The 21,955-nt window shown below is 36.4% G+C and overlaps 1 protein-coding gene across 1 annotated transcript in view; it reads right to left on the reverse strand.

Moving 5' to 3' along the window:
* tmem145 (transmembrane protein 145) overlaps positions 1-21,955 on the reverse strand; it is a 59,390-nt gene that overhangs the window by 15,632 nt on the left and 21,803 nt on the right. Inside the window, exons 2-8 of the mRNA XM_014985427.2 lie at positions 20,906-20,980; positions 19,888-19,965; positions 15,930-16,016; positions 15,224-15,325; positions 3,021-3,105; positions 2,486-2,557; positions 283-351 (exon numbers count right to left, since the gene is read on the reverse strand). Of these exons, the coding sequence (XP_014840913.2) occupies positions 283-351; positions 2,486-2,557; positions 3,021-3,105; positions 15,224-15,325; positions 15,930-16,016; positions 19,888-19,965; positions 20,906-20,980 (568 nt within the window). The remainder of the gene's footprint in view (positions 1-282; positions 352-2,485; positions 2,558-3,020; positions 3,106-15,223; positions 15,326-15,929; positions 16,017-19,887; positions 19,966-20,905; positions 20,981-21,955) is intronic.

The following is a 21,955-nucleotide window of genomic DNA, read 5'->3' on the forward strand; positions in this document are numbered from 1 at the left end:
AGATAAGAGAGTGATAGGGAGTTGAAAGGAAGTGGAGAGGACAGCATGGAGAGAGCATTGGGGTTCATCAGTAACGAGCTTCATTGAACAGTGTAGTCCTGCACATCTGCTTGCAATAGTTCCTATTCAGAACTAATCAGTGTGATAATATCTGCTCTTCAAGTGCGGATTAAGATACGAGATACTGCAACAGTGAATGAGGCTCATTGTTATCCCCGGAGCGTGCACGTGTGTGCGTCTTGATGATGTAGGTGTGTGCCTGTTTAGGACAGAAGCTCTTACCCTCCACACCTGCTGCCGTCATAAACATTTTGTAGGTTGTGTGAAGAAGCTGTCTCCCCTTCAGATTGTCTGGAGGGAGAAAAAGAAAAAACAGAAATAAGGTGATAGAGGTGCGGGTACATGTGTGTGCGTCAGGGCGACAGATAAAAAGGACTGAGAGATGCTAACAGATGGCCAAGGAGAGTGAGGGAGGTGCGGAGAGAGGGAGAAAACAGGAGAACACAGACGAACAAGGGAACGGGCCAGATAAATAGGGAGAGCAATGATTAGTATGCATCCATCTTGTGATGCCCATCTCCAGATGAGCCCTGATACGTCTCATCTCGGTTTCCGCTACCTAATCTGAGAGGAAATATTCTTAATGCATATTTAAGCAGCCTATTTTACTACCAAAACAATGCGGTAGCCAGCGGGGGAAATGTATCAGGCGAGGGAGGATTGCAAACAACAGCTCATAGCTGCTCTGTGCTCCTAGACTCGATCTGTCAAGTGCTATAAGGAAGAATGTCACCTAAAAATAAAAGCGTGTACTGACTATATCAACATATGGCCTTTAGACCTATTTCTTAAGCTATTTTATTTGCTAAACCCTGCACATTTATTGACACTCATGGAAGCGCCATAGTCCATAATCTAACAGTGGCAATTTCAGAAAAATCACCATTCCAACATCTGTTAGCATCCCTTCTGATAATATTTTGTACATCTTTTTGGCAACAGAACAGAAATTTTCCAAGGCTGGAGCATACAGGGATTGTGATCTTGGACCATTTTTCTTTGTAAATTTAGCTAGACCAGGACTTTCCCAACTTTAAGGCTTCGGACCTGCAAAGTAATAATTGTTGAGGAGAGTGCAGCAAAAAATTCAATACTCGCTATATGTCATTTAGCTAATTGTGAGTAGAAATATCGAATTCTTGTCATTTAGCTAATTGTGAGTAGAAATATCTAATTCTCTATATACACTTATAAGATAAATATGCTTTGCCAATATCTAATATGTACAACATGTCTAATATCTAGACATTGTTAAAGGGCTAAGCTTCTTTAGCCAGGTGTCGTATGTCCAGTGGGTATTTACTAAACATGTGCAAAAGATCTTTAGGCAGAAGCCTTACAATTAAGATTAATAAGTGAAATAGGCATTGAGATATATTCATCAAATTTTGTTCAGTAGAGTAACTGACTATCAGTTGTGTTTGTTTCACGTTAATGTTTTGTTTCTGCACTCTTACTGTGGATCTTTGCTGTGTGTCTACTCTAGTGCCATATATTGTGTATGCCGTCTTAACATCAAATGTCTTAGGTGGAGGCAGATGGAAAATAGGGTTACAGTTTGGCATATTTACAAAGACCCACTACTTTGTGATTTGACTTATATTTTTTCTAAATTTCAGAATAATTTAATAAAATGTAAAGAAACATATAGAGCAATACATTCAATAAATAAAAGAGAAAAAAAAACATACATTCATCTGCTTGCTGACTTTTCTGTGATATTTACTAGTTTTCTTGTTGTCACTGAAACTCTCATTAAAACAAGTCAAACTAATTCAGTGTTGCCTTCATTTTTAAATAATATATTAAAGCAGACAAAAAGGGATGTGTCTGGTTAGTTTCTGAACAGAAAAGGCACAGGACTCTAAAAAGTATAATGTAATTTAGGTCTAATTTAGTTAGGTGATGCCACTAAATTAGACAAAGTAAGATAATATGACCACATGGGAAAACTTGAACTGATAATAGACTGGGACTGTGCCTGTTTTATTAAGCTACAATTTTCATTTTTACTCAAGTTCTCAGTTACTTCAGGGTTTTCCATCTTAAATTTTCAAAGAAAACATATTTCAGAAAGCTTAAGACCTTTGTTGGCACCAATATTTAACTTCTCATCTTTATGCAAAAAAAGGAACCTCTATTCCCGGCCTAATGTCACTCTTGTTTCTCTAAGACATGAGCTCCATCGTGATAAATGCTGAATCCTTAGAGAAGAATCTGCCTAGTTTGACCTTTACTTTTCAGGAGGAACACAGGAATCTACTTCTTTCCCATCAAGAAAACATGCAGGTTTTTTTTTTTTTTTTTTTTTTTAAATAGAGCCAAGGCAAAGTCCATTTAATGATTACAGAGAGCTCCAGGAGTCAAAGTGAGTTGCCCTAAAGGGGAGAGAGTGATTATACTAAGTAGAAAAGGTAGTACTTACATGCAAAGTAGCAAGAGAGGAGGAACACTAACGTGAAGATGACCAGGAACGTGATGTCAGTCTCCAAGATTCCTGAGAACAAAAGTTGAACGAGTTAGCAGAAATATATGAAGAAGTTTGTGACTGGAGTGAAATAATTTAAAAGCAAACACATAAGCAAGAGAGAAGCAAGTAAAAGAGTTAAGGAAAGATTCACAAAATCTAAACACATAAAAACAGAGCGAACAGGAAAAAATAAAAAAACAAGAAAAAGAAGAAATTGAGTTAATGAATAAAGTAAGTTTGGGAGAACATAGAGTATGAGTGGACAAAGGCATTGGGGATGTAGGAATAATTCATTTAGAAGATACATGGGCATCACATTCTCTTCATCCCTCCCTCTCAGTTCATCCATCATCATTAACTCATTCAGCCGTCCCTTCATTATTGCAATTTGTTCAGAGCCGTGTGCTTTATTGGCCGTGCTAAGTGGTGTTAGCTTGTGCCATTGGCGATCCATTCCATAATCCCTTTCGTTCTGTCTAATCATTCTCACCGAACTCATCTGCAGAAAAATGCTGCGTCCAGAAAGACTGGCCATTGGTCAGCTTCATCTCGTACTCCAGCTGCAAGCCGTCGCCCTGAGACAGAGGAGCGACAGAGAGGAGGTTTTATTAAAAATATATATCCTCTTGCAATGTTACAGGCCATACGATCATTGTACAAAAGATGATTAATGCTTTGTGCTTTAGTGGACAGTTCTGCAGGTTATGCTGGCAGCACTAGGTAATGACTTTTAGATTTATATTTTAACAGTCTGAGGGCACTTAGCTCTGTCGCTATAATACTGAATATCAACATTTATTACAAATACTGTAGGAAAAAAAAGTGTGCTTCGCTGTTAAGCACTAAAGACCTCAATGTGCTGAATCAAACAAGCTAAAAATCCTTAAAAAAATGAGTTCACTCAAAAAAGTATTCAACTAATAAAATCAAAAGCACAGATGTCACTATGATTTGTATATGCACTGATCAGTTGTCAAATAAAACCTAATGACTGGTACAGTAAATAGCATGGTTTTGTTTTTCTAGGACCAATCAGTATAGGATATGTAGCTTGGAGACTGGATAATACATTTTAGCTATTTTGGCTATGGGAGTTAATGTGATGGCAAAGATGTTACAATAAAACACAAGACGTGGCATTTGCCAGTTTCCATTTTGTAACCATGCCACAGTTTTAAAAAGAATCAAAGCCACTGTTCAAATGAGGGTTTCATCTCATTCCTCATTCCTTCGGCTCGTACTGGAGACTTTTGCAGCTCAGTGTAAAGACAGAGTCAGCTTCTCCAAATCTGACATCTTGTTTCCAAATTGGAAAAGGGTGGATAGATCCCTACAGGCCAGCGGAAAGTCTCTACCCATCCGAAGATGTGAAGTATCGTCGTGTGTCATTCATGAATGACAGTAAGAAGGAGGAGGAGACGGATAGAAGGCTTGAAGTGGAACTGCTGCTCCGCTGCATCAAATTCTGAAATGGCTCTGACACCTGATCAGACATCATCCTTACAGCCCTGCACAAACTACGCAAAAGTCAAACTCGCACAGGATCTGAACTAGTCGCAACATGCAAGCTCAATATGACAGGAACTCCTTTTGCACTGTTCCACTGATCATGCCAGATTGCATGACTGAGTTACTGAAGAAATACAAGAAACAAGAGGCTACAGACGATGGTCTAGTCCATGGACAGAAGTTACAGGTGTTGATACGCTTTTTTATTGTAGTTGGATAAGGGGGAAAAAAAAGAGGAAAGGATGAAAGAAGCAGCACTTGTGGCTGGGAATCAGTGACATCAGTCACAGCACAGTATTTCCAGGACACGTCTGACACTGCTTGATATTTGTGGGTCATCCTTGGTTGGGAAAGTGCTTTAGATGTGGTCACCGCATCTGTCACACTAAGCAACAACAGACAATTTATATATATATATATATATATATATATATATATATATATATATATATATATATATATATATTTTTTTTTTTTTTTTTTTTTTTTTTCCTTACAACAAAAGATTTTGTCTTAAAAATAATATTGCCACAGTGTAAACCCACCTTTGGAGGTTTTCAAAGTCTGTCCCACTGTGAGGAGGAATGACCCAGATGTAGCCCACACAGTGAAACACATTGAAAGTTGGTTCCTCAGTATTTCAAGTGTTGCTGACGTCTTCACCTCACTGCTTTGAAGAGACTACAGGTAGACCACAACTCACATTAGGGTTTTTATTTCCCTTCTGACAAGTGCATCCTTTGGGGTTGCTCCAGTGTCTCCAGGAAGAAAGATCACTGGGTTCCCACCAAGACCCGTAACATTCACAACCCAATTTAAGATGAATGAAGTGCAATGAATGGGTGGATATTCCTTTGATTTCAACAAAAGCTGCACAGTATTGATAAACTTTGTGCTTACAAAAATGCACACTACAGTCTGGCCGTTTACTCTCTGCTCAGCTTTATATTTATAGAAATTTGTCCTCAGACACAACAATCTCAGCCACGTTTTCTGCAAAAATTACCTTTGGAGCAAAAGTACTGTCTCCACAGTATGTGTTGCCAATAAGTGGCCAAATGTTTATTGACCTGTTTAACAGGAATAAGTATTTTTTGTTGTTTTTTTCTTCTTCTAGAAAACAATCAGTTTTGTCATTATTGTGCGAGATTTCCAGTAATTGGTGTTGCAGAAGGAAAGCCATCATCTTTATACGCTCTTCCTGTTTTGATGGCTGTTACTCAAAAAGTGTGTTTCATAACTACTTCTCTGGTTTCAAAAACAATGGAAAGGTTGACTTACTTAGGCTTTATACTTTTAAGGTTTTAGGTTTTCTGACTTTGAAATATAATATATGCTTTTTAATACCACCATACCCTAAAACAGTTTTTATTTTATTTATTTATTTTTTTGTTAAAGGTTATCATCAGAACCTCATATTGGAGTATGTTTACACAGCATTCAAATAAATATCTCTGCAGATCAAAAACTGCAGCTCTCTAAAGAAAAAAAAACAACTTTGAAACCATAGATCCCCTCTCAGAGGAAAGGCAGCAAATTTAGTCCAAAAAAATAATATAAACACAACCCTAATGACCAGCAGGACACTACAGAACACAGCAAGGCATCTTATTTTTATGCATCACTGATCTGTTTGGAAATAAGATATGTTTTTTATACAAATGTTGAATGATTAAATATTCTAGACACTTTTTGCTTCAAAATATCTTTTAAAAAATCCCCACACCATAGCTTTTGCATCCACAAAAACCTCCAGTTTATCAATAAACTGCTTATTTCTAATGGAAAAATAAACTTCTGTTGCTGGAATTTCCCACTGTTATCCATATCAGATTACTATGTAAGGGAAAAAACACAAATGTATATATTTCTTCCAATTTTAGTGAATGTTTTCTGTTGCAAAACATTGTTTTAGTTTATTTTGAAACTGGTACATGTAAAAAAGAAAATAAATAAAAATGTCTTGGTCACCACACTTTAAAAGAACAGATTTCTTCCAATACTTCCTGCTACATGAAGGCAAGAAAGAAAAAACATCCAGATCTCCCTTAAGGAGGATAAGGTTGTTGATTTATCTGCTCAGTTATGTAGTCAGGGAGTCTCCTAGCATGCCTGGAAACACCATGAGATCTCCAAGGAAGAGAAAGAAGTTAGTACACAAACAACAAAATGGTTTGTAGGATGTTGTCAATGTGAACATGGCCCAGATGAGAAGAAACGGATAAGACTGGCTTCCTTTTAGCAACCGTTTCTTGTTTTTAACCTGTCACATTGTAAAAATGATTATTTTTAACGTCCACTGTTAGACTTATGTGCCAGTGTCAGATTTCTACACTGAAATATAACTACATAAAAGCAAGAAATATGCACAAAAAAAAGAAAAAAAAAGAGGAGAAAATAAGACATTAGTCAAAGTAAAATGCTGCTGGAACAGAGTTATTTTTGACAGTAACACGAAGAAATAACATCAAACCGAATTAAAGCTGGAAGGTGGGAGAAAAAAGAGCGACGGGGAGCAAAGAACAAGAGAAAGGGCACAGAGATGGGATGACAATCAGAGCAAAGAGAGCTCATTTCACACACGCAAGTTCAAAGCTGATGGAGTTCGCGCTTGTTGCAATGGAGCGAAGGAACAGAGGGAGGGACGGGAAGAAAAAAAAAGAGACTTTGATTTCATTTGGCAGACTGAGACTCCATTTCACTCCCTCTATCAAAAAGGGCAAGAAGCATGGAGCGCACGCTGCCACAAAATCAATACAGACATAAAGAGCAAGGAGACAGAGATAAAGAAAGTGATAGATGTGGAGAAAGTTTAAAATAAAAGTGGAGCGAGAGGGTGAGTAAATGCAACCAGAAGATGGAAGTATGGTAGATGGAATGATGTGGAAAGAGGTGACATTTCTCCACAGGAGCCCACTCTGCGGGATGGACAGAGCCACAGGATGTGTTTGAAGCCGACGGTTGGCTTCAGGAATAAAAAGGCACCTGATTGACTGTACTGATATCAGCTGCAGAAGGCTTGTCGTATATAAATCTGTAGGGCTTTACCTCCTGCGTTGCATGATAAGCGCACTTAAAAAGGAGTTTTGAGAAGCTTTTGATATTGTTGCTTTGCAACATTACAGCCCTGAGGAGCTAAGTTTGCACAGCAGTGAACACTTGACAGCTAAACAGAGCTTGGCTATGCTAAAGTGTTATTCCCCTATGAAACAAGGGAAACATCATGTTTCAAAATAGACTAACTTCAAGCAGCTACACGTCGTCGTACTTGTATCCACGACAAGAATTTACAGAAGGAATGCTAATTAAAAAGTTAAAGGAATTCTAGCTATTTGTTTCAAACATACCTAAGTCAATATCTGCTGTCAAATTGTTCAAATATCAAAAATCTTTCTGTCTGTTCAAGACTTCAAATGGTTTTTATGGATTTTTAAAAATATTTCATCTCCAACTGTAAATTGCAGTTTATGGACTTTTTTTCTTTGTAAAGAAGAGATTCTTTAATGACTCCACTAAACCAACAGATAGGTAACTTTTTTCAAGTATAGCAAAATGTATATATAAATGTATGTTTCTATATAATTGTGATGTTGGTGGTCTTGTTTTGATTTGAAAAAAAAAAAAAAAAACAGGGCAAAACAAGAAGGCAGTCTAATATTCAACAGCTTTTTCTTCAGATATAGTTCTAAACGTACAGCACAACTCCAAACTAAAGCAACTTTTCATATCATTATGACATAAAGACAGAAGATGGATTGACATTTATCTTGCCGCAACTGAAACAGGTTCAGCAGTATTTAATTCTCTGTATCATGCAGACGTATAGACAAAAGGTTTTCCCCCGGATTTGAGCACCTGGCGGCAGGAAACTGCTCGTTCCCCTGCCAGGAAAGGATTAGGTGAGGGCAGAAACTGGTGCAGGTGATAATGCCTGCCTCACTGTTGTCGGCACTCTCACTCTTCCTGAAACTGTCTGGGGTTAGGGCTTTGTGAAGGCCCCTGAAGGGCTTCAACAACAGGTTCAGATAAACAGGGGAAAAATCCCCTGAGAAAAAGAGAACTGTGTAAGACAACCATGGCAGAGTTACATGCTGCAGAAATTGAACTTTATATTTAACAGAACATTTGGGATTAGGCATGGGGTGGCAAAGTACCCCGAGGTTATAACAGTTGATGTGTAAAAACTGCTACATTTTTCCACAATTTTCTTCTTACATTTTAACTTCTTTTAATAAGACACCAGAGAATATCACACTATTATATTATTAAAAATAGCACACCTTAATCTGGGGCAATTGTATTATATACAATAATAATATTATTGCTAATGCATTACACAGTCAAAATGACTGACAAATAATTTAAATCAATATCTAAGCAGCCATTCCATCATGACTCTGTGACTTATTTCTAAAATATGACAGAGAAGCCATTAAAAACTACCTGCAGATTAATTGTCCATCTTCTTTTGCCACATGAATATTTAATCATACAAATATTTGTTTTTTTTGTTTGTTTCAGAATCCAGAGTTAAAGCTCTTCTTTCAGTACTCATATGAAGCAACACAGTCAACAAATCAAGAAGTGTCTTCATTTCCTGAACGCTTGAATAAATCTCCCAGAAGGCTTGTAATGGTGTCAGCTACTCCTGTTATTATTTCTTATTTATTGCACTCCTGAACGAAGCGTTTCAAGTCCAAACTGGCTCCCCATCTGGCACAGAGGAACGATCCACTCCTATATGACAGAGTTGGAAGTCTCTGTGTGAGATATAGCCTGCAATTGTGCTGCAGCAGCTGTGGTGGCTTTTTATGACAATCTCTCTTCTATAAAGACGAGTGAATTAGCCAAGTTGGCAGCTGTGAAATTATGGACATATTTTTTCCTAAATATGAAAAAATTAGCAGCTGTTCTGGTTTCATGTCCTCTTTTTGGTTCCCTTGAATAATGTAGATCAGCTGATGGCAATAGCAGGACTTCAAACGTTTTTTTCATTGGATTTCTGTTTGAAAGACCAGAAGGTCGGGCATTCTGGAACATCTGAGTGGCAAATAAAATGGGTCTAATTGATTTTTACTGCCAACAATTAATTCTTTAAAACTGTTTTACAAAAAAGGGTCCTTATTCATTTTTTTACTATACCACAGCAGAAAGAATTTGCAAGTTTAAATAGGAAAAAATTGTAATTGGTGCTTTCAGGAATGTTATTCTATCAGGGTTATGTATTTTCCCTGATGAATAAATCATTTAACACTTGATAAAAGAAGTGTCTGAAAATGCATTTATTTAAAAAAAATAAGGTTCATTGGATGCTTTTAACAAAAGAAAGAAAAAGAATGAAGAATGAAGCTATTTGTCACATTACAATTCATATCCAAAACTTTTGTTGTTATTGAAGTAAAACCAAAAATACCAATTATATATTGTAATTATTTTCCATGTATTTAGCATTCTATTAAGCCATCCATCATCCAACATCCTACATGGAATCAAGTGGAAAGAACTGAAAATGTTTGCAGAAGATCAGCCTTAAGTTTGAGTTTCATGCAAGTAAGAAAACTGAGGATAAACTGACCTTCTCCGCTCTTCATGCCCTTGCAGGTTGGTTGATATAGATTAAAATCCATTACTCTAAGATGGAAAGCACATGAAAGTAGAGGTAGATAACAATAAAATAAAACTTGGAAGTGAAAAAAAAATGTTAGTGTTGAGAAAAATGCATCAGATGGTAAAGAAATGAGACGGGTAAGACAGGGACACCGAGAGGAGAAGCACAATTAGGCACATGCTGATAGGGAGGGGAAAAAAAAAAAAGAGAAGCTGAGGTAAACAGACATGAAATGGTGCGGAGTGTGTCACATCTTGGTGGCGGAGAGATGAAAGGGAGCGGGACATTGCCAGAGATTGTGAGCGACAGCAGGAGAGAAGATGAAGACGTGTGAAGGCCGAACGGAAGCGAGAAGGCAAACGGTGCGAGATGAGGGGTGGAAATTGGCCACGGGACGCAGCGTGCATATGTCCATGGGAGCCGAGATGAGCTTTTATACTCAAATCCAGCAGCATTAGGCAGCGTGTCTTTCAGCAGACACTGGAATGACACTAAACCGCACTCTGTAGGAAGCATCCATTCTAATCATACCTCTTCTCTGCCAGCATGTTCAAAAACAACCTTCCAAAAAAATAATTCAAGGGCATGAGTCCTCACACTCTATTACACGAGCAATCTGGTGCATGACACCAGTGCAGCAATAAGACAGTAGAAGACGCACTGTTATATGGGCAGAAATGTCACTTTTAACTTCATAAGACCACAAAAACATAAATAGACAGAACCCAACAACAACAGCAGCATAAAAACACAAACCTACTCCGTCTTTCACTGAAAGCTTTCTGGACAATGAAGAATGTATCATCACCTGAGCTAATAATTTCCAGAAAAACTACACAAAACCCAAGGTACAGATGCACATCAGCAAACACTTTTACTACCATTTTGCCTTTTCCCTGCACAACATTAGCTCAAATAAAAAACAAAAAAAACAAAACAAAGATCCACAGTTCTTCCAGAAGCTAATCAATAGTCCACAGAGGAGTCATCAGGGGCCGTGCTCAGCAGTTTAGCCACTGTTGCACATTAAGATTCTCTGGACTCTGCTGCAGGAAGCGATGTGCTTTATAGGAGAGTCAAGTAACACAGATAAACAATCTGTTGTAAAATCAGTTGTAACATGTTAGGAGAGAAAATGATTCCTTTTTGGTACTGAGCAAAAGCCTTGGGTCATTTCTCATTTTGCTTCTAGAGGACATTGTAGAATATCTTGCAATATTTTGCATCTTCAAGATTTCTGAAGGTTGTTCAACATTTTGCTTTGGTTTGAGCTGGTTTTTCACTCAGCTAGTCAATGACCCGAACATTTTATGATTAAATTGCTTCTTTCTTAAGCCACACATCTCCCAGACATTAAAAGCATGTTATGAAAAACAATTTTTTTTTTCCCATTTCTCTAATTGAATCTGGAAACATTTCCAACAGAATTAGTTTTACACACAGACAGTTTGGTGTAGGATGAACAAGGTTGCTCCGTTTCAGCTTATTTTCCTAATAAGCTGAAAATATGGCATTTCATGTTATCCTTCAGGCTTCTACTTTAGGACCAGTCATGTTTTTGATCAACATACTTTAACATCTTCCTGCAATTAGATGGATGACATCCACTGAAACCGTTTCTTTAAGACCTACGCAGTGCATGAATTATCAGCTCTGCTGAACTGTTTGTTGGATATTACTATTTGTTAGTAATTGGCCCTTAGATAATGGCTAAGGAGTAATTATATTCAGCTGAACTTTGAAAAGTCATGATCTCTAATAACGTCTTATGACAACCTAACTTTACAAAACTAGTCAAGAATTTGGGTGCATGGATTCAGCCGTCAGCTGTAGTCTGTGAAATTCAGATCTCTTCTTTCTCAATGGAATCTCTCCATACAATCGACCGAAGAGGACTTTCTGTCTGTCTGTCTGGGACAGGCGACACATGACCCTCTACATCTCCACAGTGGTTACCAGTTACTTTGAGGGTTCACTTTAAAATCTTGGTGTTAACCTTTAGAACTATGCATTGTCAAGCTCCTCATTTCATCTTGAGCCTGCAAAAGTCTGGCACGTCAACTCGAATCCTGAGGTGTGCTAACCTGAGGCTGTCGTTAATTCCTCAGATCTGTTTTAAAGCCTGCTGATATTGTTTCTTTCAGCAGTCGTACTCCTGCTGTGGAACACACGTCCCTTGTTTGTTATGTTTTATTGTCAATTTTAATTGCTTGAGTCCTTCAAAATACAGATGAAACCTGATAATTCTCACATTAAGGCTGTGTAATATTAAAAACATGTAAATCAGTGTGAATATTGTTATTACTATTCAATATTTGGCTATGTTAAATATCATTCTCAGTAGTATAGACCCACTTAAGTACGGATATTATTGAAAAGTTAATTTATTTCCATAACTCAATTCCCAAAATAAAATATTACATACAGACTGATTTTACTGGTAATATTTGACTAAAACAAAACCTTTTAATACGGAAATATGGGCTTAATGAAAATTATATTCAATGCCTGTTTAAAGGTTAATTTCAAAAGGTACTTTTAATCTGACAATCCACACTGGAATTAATATTTTAATTTATTGAACATGACACATCTGACAAAGAGCAACAGTTCCCAAGATACTAGAGGTGGCAGAGCTTGTCAGAAATGTTAGAATGACAGATCATTCTAGCTCTAATTCTATTTATCCTTTTTATAAATGATTACAAAATGTTAACTTTCTTCTGTATGCTCCTGATGCTACCTTTTATACTATTGCAGCCTCAATTAATCAGGCTCTTGTGGAGCTTCAGACTGTTTTCCATCACCTTCAAACTTTCCTCAACAATCTAAAGTTGCTCATGAGTCAAAAGAAGATGAATGACTATCTCAAAAGCTCTTTCTCAAAATTTAGTGCACAAAATACATTTGGAGATCAGACAGGAAAAAAAAATAAAGTGTAAGCTTAAAAGATTTTTGGGCATATGAATCGATGACAGTCTTTTTCACCTCATGTGGAACATCTGTTGAAAAAGCTCAAAGCTGACCTTGGCTTTTTATATCGACACAAATCCTGTCTGAAGCCAGACGTGAGGAAAAAAGCTTGCACAAACAACTTTCTGAATGCGTTGGCCTATGGAGACATTATCTTCATGAAAGCAGCTTTCTCAATTCTCCACTGTCTGGATACAATATTTCACAGCGCTTTACATTTTACCATGAACGCCACCTTCAGAACGCAGCACTGTGAACTTTACGCCCTGCTGTCATGGCCTTCACTAAAACAAAGGAGACAAAGACACTGACATATAACATTTACAAGGCTGTCTTGAACAAGTTACCCTTATATTCGCTTTGTCTAATCATGTCTGCAGTTAGGAGTCAACACAATACCCGCTTATCACATCAGCTTCTCTTCAAAGTGGACCAAATAAGCTCAGAAGTTTCTCTTGCACTGCACCATGGTGCTACCCTCAAGAAAACTTCAACAATCTATTTGAATGCACACATTTTAAACTGTTTTTAAAACAGTTTAAATAAAGATTGAAATTACAATCTTAAATCCTTTTTGAATTATTTTATGAGTTTTTAATCGTAATATAATTAAGTAAAAATGTCCCCTAGGATTTTATTTAGCTTACACTTGAGTGATTTTATGATGTTTTAATTGTCTGTACCTTTTAAGTATTGTTTGGTACACTGTACACAAATGTGTGCCTTTTAGCAAGGTCTCCCTGGAAAACAGAGATTTTATCTGAAATTAATTCCTGGTAAAATAAGGGTTAAATGAAATGCAATATAATCATCTGGTTGACATCATTTTTTATTTAGTACTGCTCTTGTGTATATTCCCCAATTTTATGCAGGAACTCCAAGATATATTGCAATGGTCAGGTGTGAGAGCTGGACAGAAATTGAAAAATAATTCAACAAAAGTTGCAAAAAACAAAGACCTTCAGAAAGCCAAATGAACTATTGATCAAGCACTAAAATGTTACAAGAAACTCGGACTCCTTTTACCCCATGCATAAAGAAAAATCACATTGATTCTCATTCCTGATGTTTGTTTTTAGTGGCTGAGAAGATGGTCAAGCTCATCTAGAGCAGTAGGTACAACGTATAACAAAAATGAAAAAAAAAGAAAAAAAAAAAAAGTGGGTTAATTGTAACCGCCATCAAACATTTTCCCATAGCATCTCAACTTTATATTTTCCTGATATTTTGCAGTTTGAACCAGGTACTGACAAACCCTCTGTGTCACTCTTACTTTCCCCTACATACATTTCAGTGCAGATTTCTTTCTGGACAATAGTGCTGCTATCTTGTCCTCCCCTACCTGATGATACTTGGTTCTGATTAGAGTTTTTACCTACATATCAAGGAGGAATTCTTATACTTTTACATCTTTTCATTTTACATTTTCCTCCTTCTCCCTTCTCTACTTCCTCAGTCTGAGAAAATAAACATTTTCCTCAGTTGGTGGGGTACATTTTGTTACACAGGCCTTTACATAACAGCTATTTGACTTGACACAGCCATTACAGTAACTGCATTTTAGTGGAAATGTGACTTTGCCTCCAACCTTTTTTGTGAAATTTATTTCTCCTAACATGGCTCACCACCCAGTCCATAAAATATGAGAAATGAAGTAGAAATAAAGTTAAAAGCAGAAAAACCTTTCTGCATAAAATCATATGGCACAGCCACATAGGTTAATCTCACCTTATTCCTTATAAAGTTTACTCTGTCCAACACTGTTTAACCATATCGCATCATCAATAAATGGTGCAGCTCTCTGCATTTCGTGTTGCTCTTTCTTATAAGTAGCTCAGGTTCTGGCCTCATAGTGAAATTAGGCTAATTCACCGTTTTAAATGTGTTCTTTTGTAACTGGATGAACCTGTGAATTTAATTGATTTGTAACCAGTCAATAGTATCAAAATTCTTAAACAGAAATTTACTACTGTACGCCATATTTAACTGAGTTATGGCTGCCCGTGAACAGAACACCAGTTTCTAAAAGCATGCATCTGTCAGAGTTAGAAATTTAGATAGCCACTAAAAGCCATGGGGTTCCACTTCCTGGTCTGCTTTTGGTCAGTTTAGATTAACTTCACTGTTTAAAATGTAGCTTGGTGCCGTTTGCTTGAATGGAAACCGATATACTGGGGCAAGCACTAAGCTCAAGTGTATTTAAGATTTATAAGGAAATAGAACAAAAATAAAAGTCAAGGTTTCATAAGGCTTCTTTGGGATAAGTTGAATATATTGTTGCCCAAGATTAACCACTTAAAGGGTCCAGTTCATATTTAGCCCATAGCTAGAAAAAAAAAATAACAGATGGATATAAATCAAACTGGGCAGTTTGAAAAATATAACTAGATGTTTTCTTATGGCGTCATCTGCTGTCAGATTTATGCATCCGTAAAATAATGACAGTAGTTTTTCTGATCAGAATGAGAAAACAGAATGACTTGGTGAATACAAGGATGGGCTTCTTCCACAAAAGCCCTCCCAGTCTGTGCGTCACCGAATCTACCTCCTGGCAGTAAACCCAACCTTGTTACAACAGGGGTTAGAGGCCGGCACTTACTTACCCCACACTTGCTGAGAGCGATGTACCACCACCTTTCCCTCACTGAACGGAAACTGCGACCACCCACGCAGCTCAGAACCTCCTCGTTGGTGTCGTCCTCCACCTGAGCGGGGGAAAGAAATGCAGAGCGTCTGGCGATGCAAAGAGGATGTTGTTATTCCAAACAGGGCAGCACATTTTTACCTCAGAGACATGCCAGCTTGTCACACTAGAGCAGGAACCGGAGATATCGAGATACAAGCACATTTCACACCTTGATATAGCCTGAAATGTTGCAACAAGATCTCCTAACCGAATCACCCTGACAGTCACACCTCTTAATGTAATAAACAACAAGGTTGTTGAAAAAGAGAGAGAAAAAAAAAAAAGAAATTGTGAGGCAGAGCGATCTTTTGGGATCAACAATAGAAACATGTAAATTAGTGGAATGTTATGAAAACACATTATGGACCATTAACTCTCACCTCCTCTCCATCTTCATCTCAGTTTATTGTTTTCCTATTTTACATATTTTAATGCCGTTTTGCATTCTAAAAGGTGAAAATCTGTTTAACTGTTTCATAATAAAAGAGAAGTGTCAGAGGTTAACTTACTGTACATAATAGAGAACAACTCCTGGATAATAGCAGTGTTTTTTTTTTTTTCTGTTTTTAAACATTTCATTTCCACTGTATTAATGCAGATGTAGAGTGTTTGCATGTTCTTACCGCACATCCTGACCAGGTGTAGCGGGTAGTGAGATTGATGACCTGGTTGTTTTCAGGCCTCAGCACTGCTTCCTTCTCATAGCAGTTCTATTGTCAGTGCACACAAAAATAAAACAAAACACATTTAAAGCTACTAAAACAAAAAAAAAAACTATAAATACATTTAGGCATATGTGGAGAGCAAGAAGATTTGTTGTCCTGGCAGGTAGAAATGCTATTACATTTGTGACTCTGTATTTAGCTGACATTCAGACATATCTCTGTTTGAAGATGTGAATTCAGCATTTTTTTTCTTCTTCATATTCAGTTATAATTTATTGCATTCGGAGAGAATACTTTTTTTTTTTTCACTGAACTGCAATGCGTTGGTATGTAAAAAGGTGTTTGTATTTTAAGAGTAATAATTCAAGTGCAGTCCAATCAAAACGTTACATAGATTTATATGGATGACTCAAAATGATACATGCATGTAATGTATACATATACCTGCAATACTATTTGGTTAAATTCCCTTAAAAAGTTGCAGAGACCGCACACAATTCTTGTAGCAGTCAGCAGGTTTCTGGAGCAAATCTGCCAAGATATTTAACCACTCTGCTTTTAAGAGAGCCATTATTTACATAGTCCATACATTTTCAATTGGTTGAGGTCAGGTTATTTCAGATGCATCATTCAGTGTCCTTCGTCCATTCCAAAGCCAATCTTGAAATGTGTTTTAGATCATTTTCCTGGTAGAACACTTAATTGTGTGTCTATACCCCACCCACTTGTACAATCCAGCACTACCACTAGGAATTGAACAGACCCTGAGCTCGATGCGTCAACCACTGTAATTGACACTGGGTACTGTTTACTTTGTTCTAAAAGCTTCAAATTGACATCTCCCAACATTACACTTGTCATTGTGTCCACATAGCTCAAACTTTATCTTTTTAATAAGCATAAAACTTTCACGAGACAGTATTCGACCAGCTGCAAACTGTATTTTATTTTTTTTATTATTTTTGTCCTAGTTCTCAATAAAAATCATTTAGTTGGATGCTGCGTTTTTTGACCACCAAGAAAAAATAATAGCTGAAATAAATTAATAATGGCAAAGTATTTCTAAAGCATCAATGTGGATGAGTAGCGCATGCAAACCTTTAACCAGAAATGCATTAACCTATTAATATAGAAATAGGTAATACATACTTTTGTATTGGTATTTGCTTTCTCAACCCAAAACACACTTGTTTATGCACATATCAATCTCTGAGTGATAGATTTGTTCATGTCTGAGATCTTTAGATTTATCCAAACTGCTCTGTAGAGAGTAAAAAACAGGAATGTTTGATCCTGCAAATGTCTGCAAACGAAACGGGAATAAATCACGTTTACTGCTATAACAAAAAAAATGCTGCAATGTTGTGATCGACATAAGCAGGTGCTTGCATTACAAAATTGTTATTTCTTAACAGTGGTGCCACTTGCAAAAAATATATATATTTATATAACTCAGTCTGCACCACAGGGCAGGATATACACAGAGTTCCTATGGTACAGTGTCACTCTTCTCATACAGATGTGATCCAGAGATCACATCCGAGAAGAGATGTGATCTCTGTAAGTGACTAGATATATCTAACACGCTATCAGATCTGTCAGGAGACATAAGGCATAAGATTGCAGGACCAACTGAATGACTTCAGTACATGAGCTCCGAAATGAAAGAAATGCATGTCCACATCTTTCTTCTTTTAAACATTCTTAACATGCCGAATCATTTCAGCAGAGATTTTTCTCTGAAATTCAACTTGCAAACTGCATGAACATGAAATGAAGAACAAGTTTAACAGGATAAGTTAGTAATGTCTGGATATTTAGAAATAGTTAAATCATGAGGTGTGAAAGTCATTTAACATCGATTTAAAAATAAAACTAGATTGTACTACATCTAAGGCAGCTCCATAATGGAAGGATAAAACATTTAAAATCTATCCACTTTGTCCTTTTGAAGGCAAGGATCGAAACGTCAGATCTTAAATAGGCGTTAAATTAAACTTCTGCAGCAAAGGCATAAGATTGTTTCTCATTTTGTGTTGCAGTGATTTAGCATTTTAATACTATAATAATCACAAACTCTGGTACTGAGTTTGAGGCATTGTATTGCATTCTTTTATATAAAGCATCTAGCTAGAGCTGGAAAAGATAAGGTTAATTGATGGTAGCATTAGGGAATGAATACTTACTACAATTGTAAGAGAATGCAAGTGAAACTAATGAGTTCTCCCCCTGTGGTTTACGGGCTAGCACTTAAAAATAGGGCAAGAAACTCAGCCTGGGAATGCTTTTTTTTTTTCCTAGAAAGCAACCATTTCATGTGTTCTGGACATCTGTTCAGTAACCAGGGGAGAAGGCCTTGAAGCAAACTCAGGAAATGCAGGAGAGATTTCATTTTATCTGGTTTCAAAACAACTCTGTCTTCCTGGAGCTGGCTGAATTTGGAGGCTACAGAAAGAACTAGGGATCTCTGTGTCAATTGTTGACTCATTTACTCCAACCAACTAATGCATTTTTCCTTTTTAATATTTTCACCAGCAATCCTCTGGCCCAGATTCAAAAGAAAAGAAAAAAGAAAAAAATAGACCTTTGAATTTTTTCTTATAGCTGTTTTTGCCAGAAAGATAAAATGTGTAATGTGCAAATTTGCAAATCATTATGAATTTCTTTATTTTCTGATGCAGGAACAAGACTGTCGTGTTTTGTCATGTCTTAATCAATAGTCCTTATTATTTTTGACTTTGTCGGTCTTTTTTATCTGTGTAGTCAGTACAGCAGGCCAAGGCTGCAAATTAAATAAACAAGATGATGAAAGTGGACAAGCTAATCAACAGCATTTGTTTCTTTTTTTTAAAAGGAACCAATCAAGGAAAGACCAGACAGGATTTGAGAGTTGCATCATCCTTGAGTAGAGCATCTTTTATATGCCAATTTTCACCTAAGAAGCCTTTAAAAATTACCATGAAGCTAGAAACCTGTAAACATTTTATACAGTTGCTGATAATCTCACACTTCCACATATTCGGTTGTTTCACACCAAAATTTTTCAGGCATGAAAAGGAACCATTTGTCAGGGAATGGACTAACCATTCATACCTAAATTTGAGAATGATTTAAAGTAATTTTATGAAATATACTTGCAGTTTTTTATTAGAAGATGTGTTTAAAAGACTCCAAAATGTAACACATAAATTGGGAGAAGGTCACTGATTGGCAGTTTAGTTCGATTAAGGACCATGATCACTTGTTGTTGCTTATGATTCATTACAGTTGACTGGCTCAAATGTGAATCAGCACCTCAATTAATGGAACCAAGTATTAACAGGTTATTAAAATATTCAATATTTTGTCATTTTTATGATTATTTATCTGCAGCAAAATAACTATCTACCAAGAGACGTAAAATAAAATGCATCCTTCAATATATGGCCACAAAATGGAAGCAGATTAAATTGGATTGACTATGTTAGGTTATGTTAAGCAGGAGATACATTGTGTCATCTTTGGTATTTTTAGCTAAAGAAACGGGAACAAATTGTGTAGATAGCCTATATAGGTCTGTTACTACATTTAAAACTTCTTAAAGAAAAATCTTGAGCAACTTTTGCCTTTGCAAAAATGGATCAAGACACTTGTTATGAAACTATAAATAAACAGGTAATGAGATTGCAATTTTTAAATGAAAGCTTAGGGAAAATTCTTCGACTGGGAAGAGAAATTGACATCATTCTATTTTCATCATATCACTGAGAATTTCTGCTAGAAACTGACAGCTAGATAGAAAGTTTGCAGACCTTAGGTCCAGGTTGAATTGTTACAATTAATGTCGCTACTTATTCGATGCCAACAGACATGAATTCTTCTCTTTTATTCTATCTTATAGTCTAGCTTGTAATCTAGTGGGTAGTCGGCGCCTCACCTTCTCTGGCTTCTTGTACACAGCTGGCCACTGAGAGCTGTCATCAAAGTAGAGCAGGATGTTCTGACAGCAGCGCGACTGCACAGAAGGGAGACAGAAACAGAAAGGGAGATCACACTGGGGTGGTACATCGATCAGAGATATCACAGAGGTGATTTGACGTGATAACAGTGCAGAACTGGCTCAAGCTAAAACATGTAAAGCGCTGCAAGAAGAGGCTGATATGTTGGTTAATTCATTAAGAGGAAATGAGGAAAGAAGGAGATGCAAAAAGAGATGTAGTCTGGTAATAAAGGAGAAGGAGAAGGAGATGAGGGTGTGAAGTCAATACAACAGTATTGTGATATCGGTTAATATAATGAAGTGAGATAGAATAAAAGAGAAAATGAAAAAACTAATTGAGTGGAAGATACTTTGGAAAGAGAAATGGGGGCAAAGAAGACAAGTACGTTCACTTTGCTAGATGGTGTGGTAAGCCAAGCTAATGTGGAAAAACACTGACATTACAACACAATTTAAAAGACAAAACTCAAATTTATAGGTTGGAATAAAAACTATTCTTCTCAATAAAACCATAAATTAGATTGAATGTTAAAGGATAAATATTTTCCCTACAAAAAAATCATTTTAAATGTCAGAGCAGCAACGCGTTTTGGTAGAAATATAGTTAGAAGCACATTTTGCAACTGTGTTGCATCACCTCATATTTTTGTATCACTGTGAGCTTTTGACAACCAAGAAAAGTAATGGTTATATTTTAAAAGCAAGTAATATTACTTCAGATTTTAATTTCTTCACCCTTAAAGAGTTTTTTTTTTTTATTGTGTGTCTGAATGCACTTATGTATGTAATGTATAAAAATTATTTTCAAAAAGAGCCAAGGATTTTAGTCTCAAGATTTGGTTACAATATTATCGTCCTTGGACAACTTCTACGAAAACATTGTGTTTTTCTTTAAGCTAAATATTTCTTTAAGCAGATATTTTACTCAGACGAAACCTAGCATTAGCAGTCCTACCTTTGGGTAGCGAAACTTAAAATCCAGCCGACCAAACTCTGTGAGAAAGCAGAAACGTGTGAGGAAAACCCAGTCCTGCAAAGAGAAGAAAACAATAATCAGACAAATGAACAAAATCAGTAAAATAAAAAAGCTGCTCAATAAATGCTAAAATATTGTACTCATTTGGAAGTAAGAGCAAAGATGTAAAAATGGCATTTGTTCATCGCGAAGATGCAGCTATGCACCACCACTGAGGATGCTCTGTCTCTTCTGCTCTTAATGCCTGAAACATGTTTAGAAATAATTGTTGAGGAGTATTCTGCATATACAACCAACAGATAATGAACATTGGATAATGAGGCCAGCCTTGTTTATGGATCTCTTTAACAAACATTTAGACACAGCAAGTCTAGCATTTACATGCTAACATCAATGAACATGGTCTCATGTTAATCATGTCATTCTTCTGGTTTCTCTTAATAGTTGGTAAGCATTAAAGCTTGTTGCAGCTCAGCTGACGGAGTTCGAAACATGATTTAAATAAATTCTTACATTTATTAAGAAGAAGATTTCCACTTCATTAGATAAGTCACATTAGCATGCTTTGAAAATGTAATAAATGTTCCTTGATACAAAGTCAATTTTGTTTTAGGGCTTGAAATATTTTGTCAAATAGTCTGTAATAGTAAAAATCCTTGATAACTGATTTTCAAACCAAGCTGATTCTTATGTCTTGCAGAAATAATAAGAATAGGCTTTGAACACTCGTAATATGCGAATGAATTCATACTTTAAGAAATGAAATGAAAAAAAGGCATTAGCTCAGCAATGACTCCTGTTTTCTTAGCCCTACTTTTAGCTCTGCAGTAGTTCCAGTGATTATATCTTAATGTTACTGTGGATGTTTTGTTAGGCTAAAAATATTGAATGAATCAGTCCGGGTAAAAACAGATAACATCTGGCATCTAGTTGACTACTGATTAGATGAATTAAAAATAACCTCAAAGACAACAAATCTGAACCAAACTCTTGACAATAATAGCATGAAAGTATTTAAAAGAAAAAAAA

Source organism: Poecilia mexicana, unplaced genomic scaffold (assembly GCF_051168715.1).
Source record: "Poecilia mexicana isolate PSO_F unplaced genomic scaffold, ASM5116871v1 scaffold_16, whole genome shotgun sequence".
Taxonomy (NCBI): Eukaryota; Metazoa; Chordata; class Actinopteri; order Cyprinodontiformes; family Poeciliidae; genus Poecilia; species Poecilia mexicana.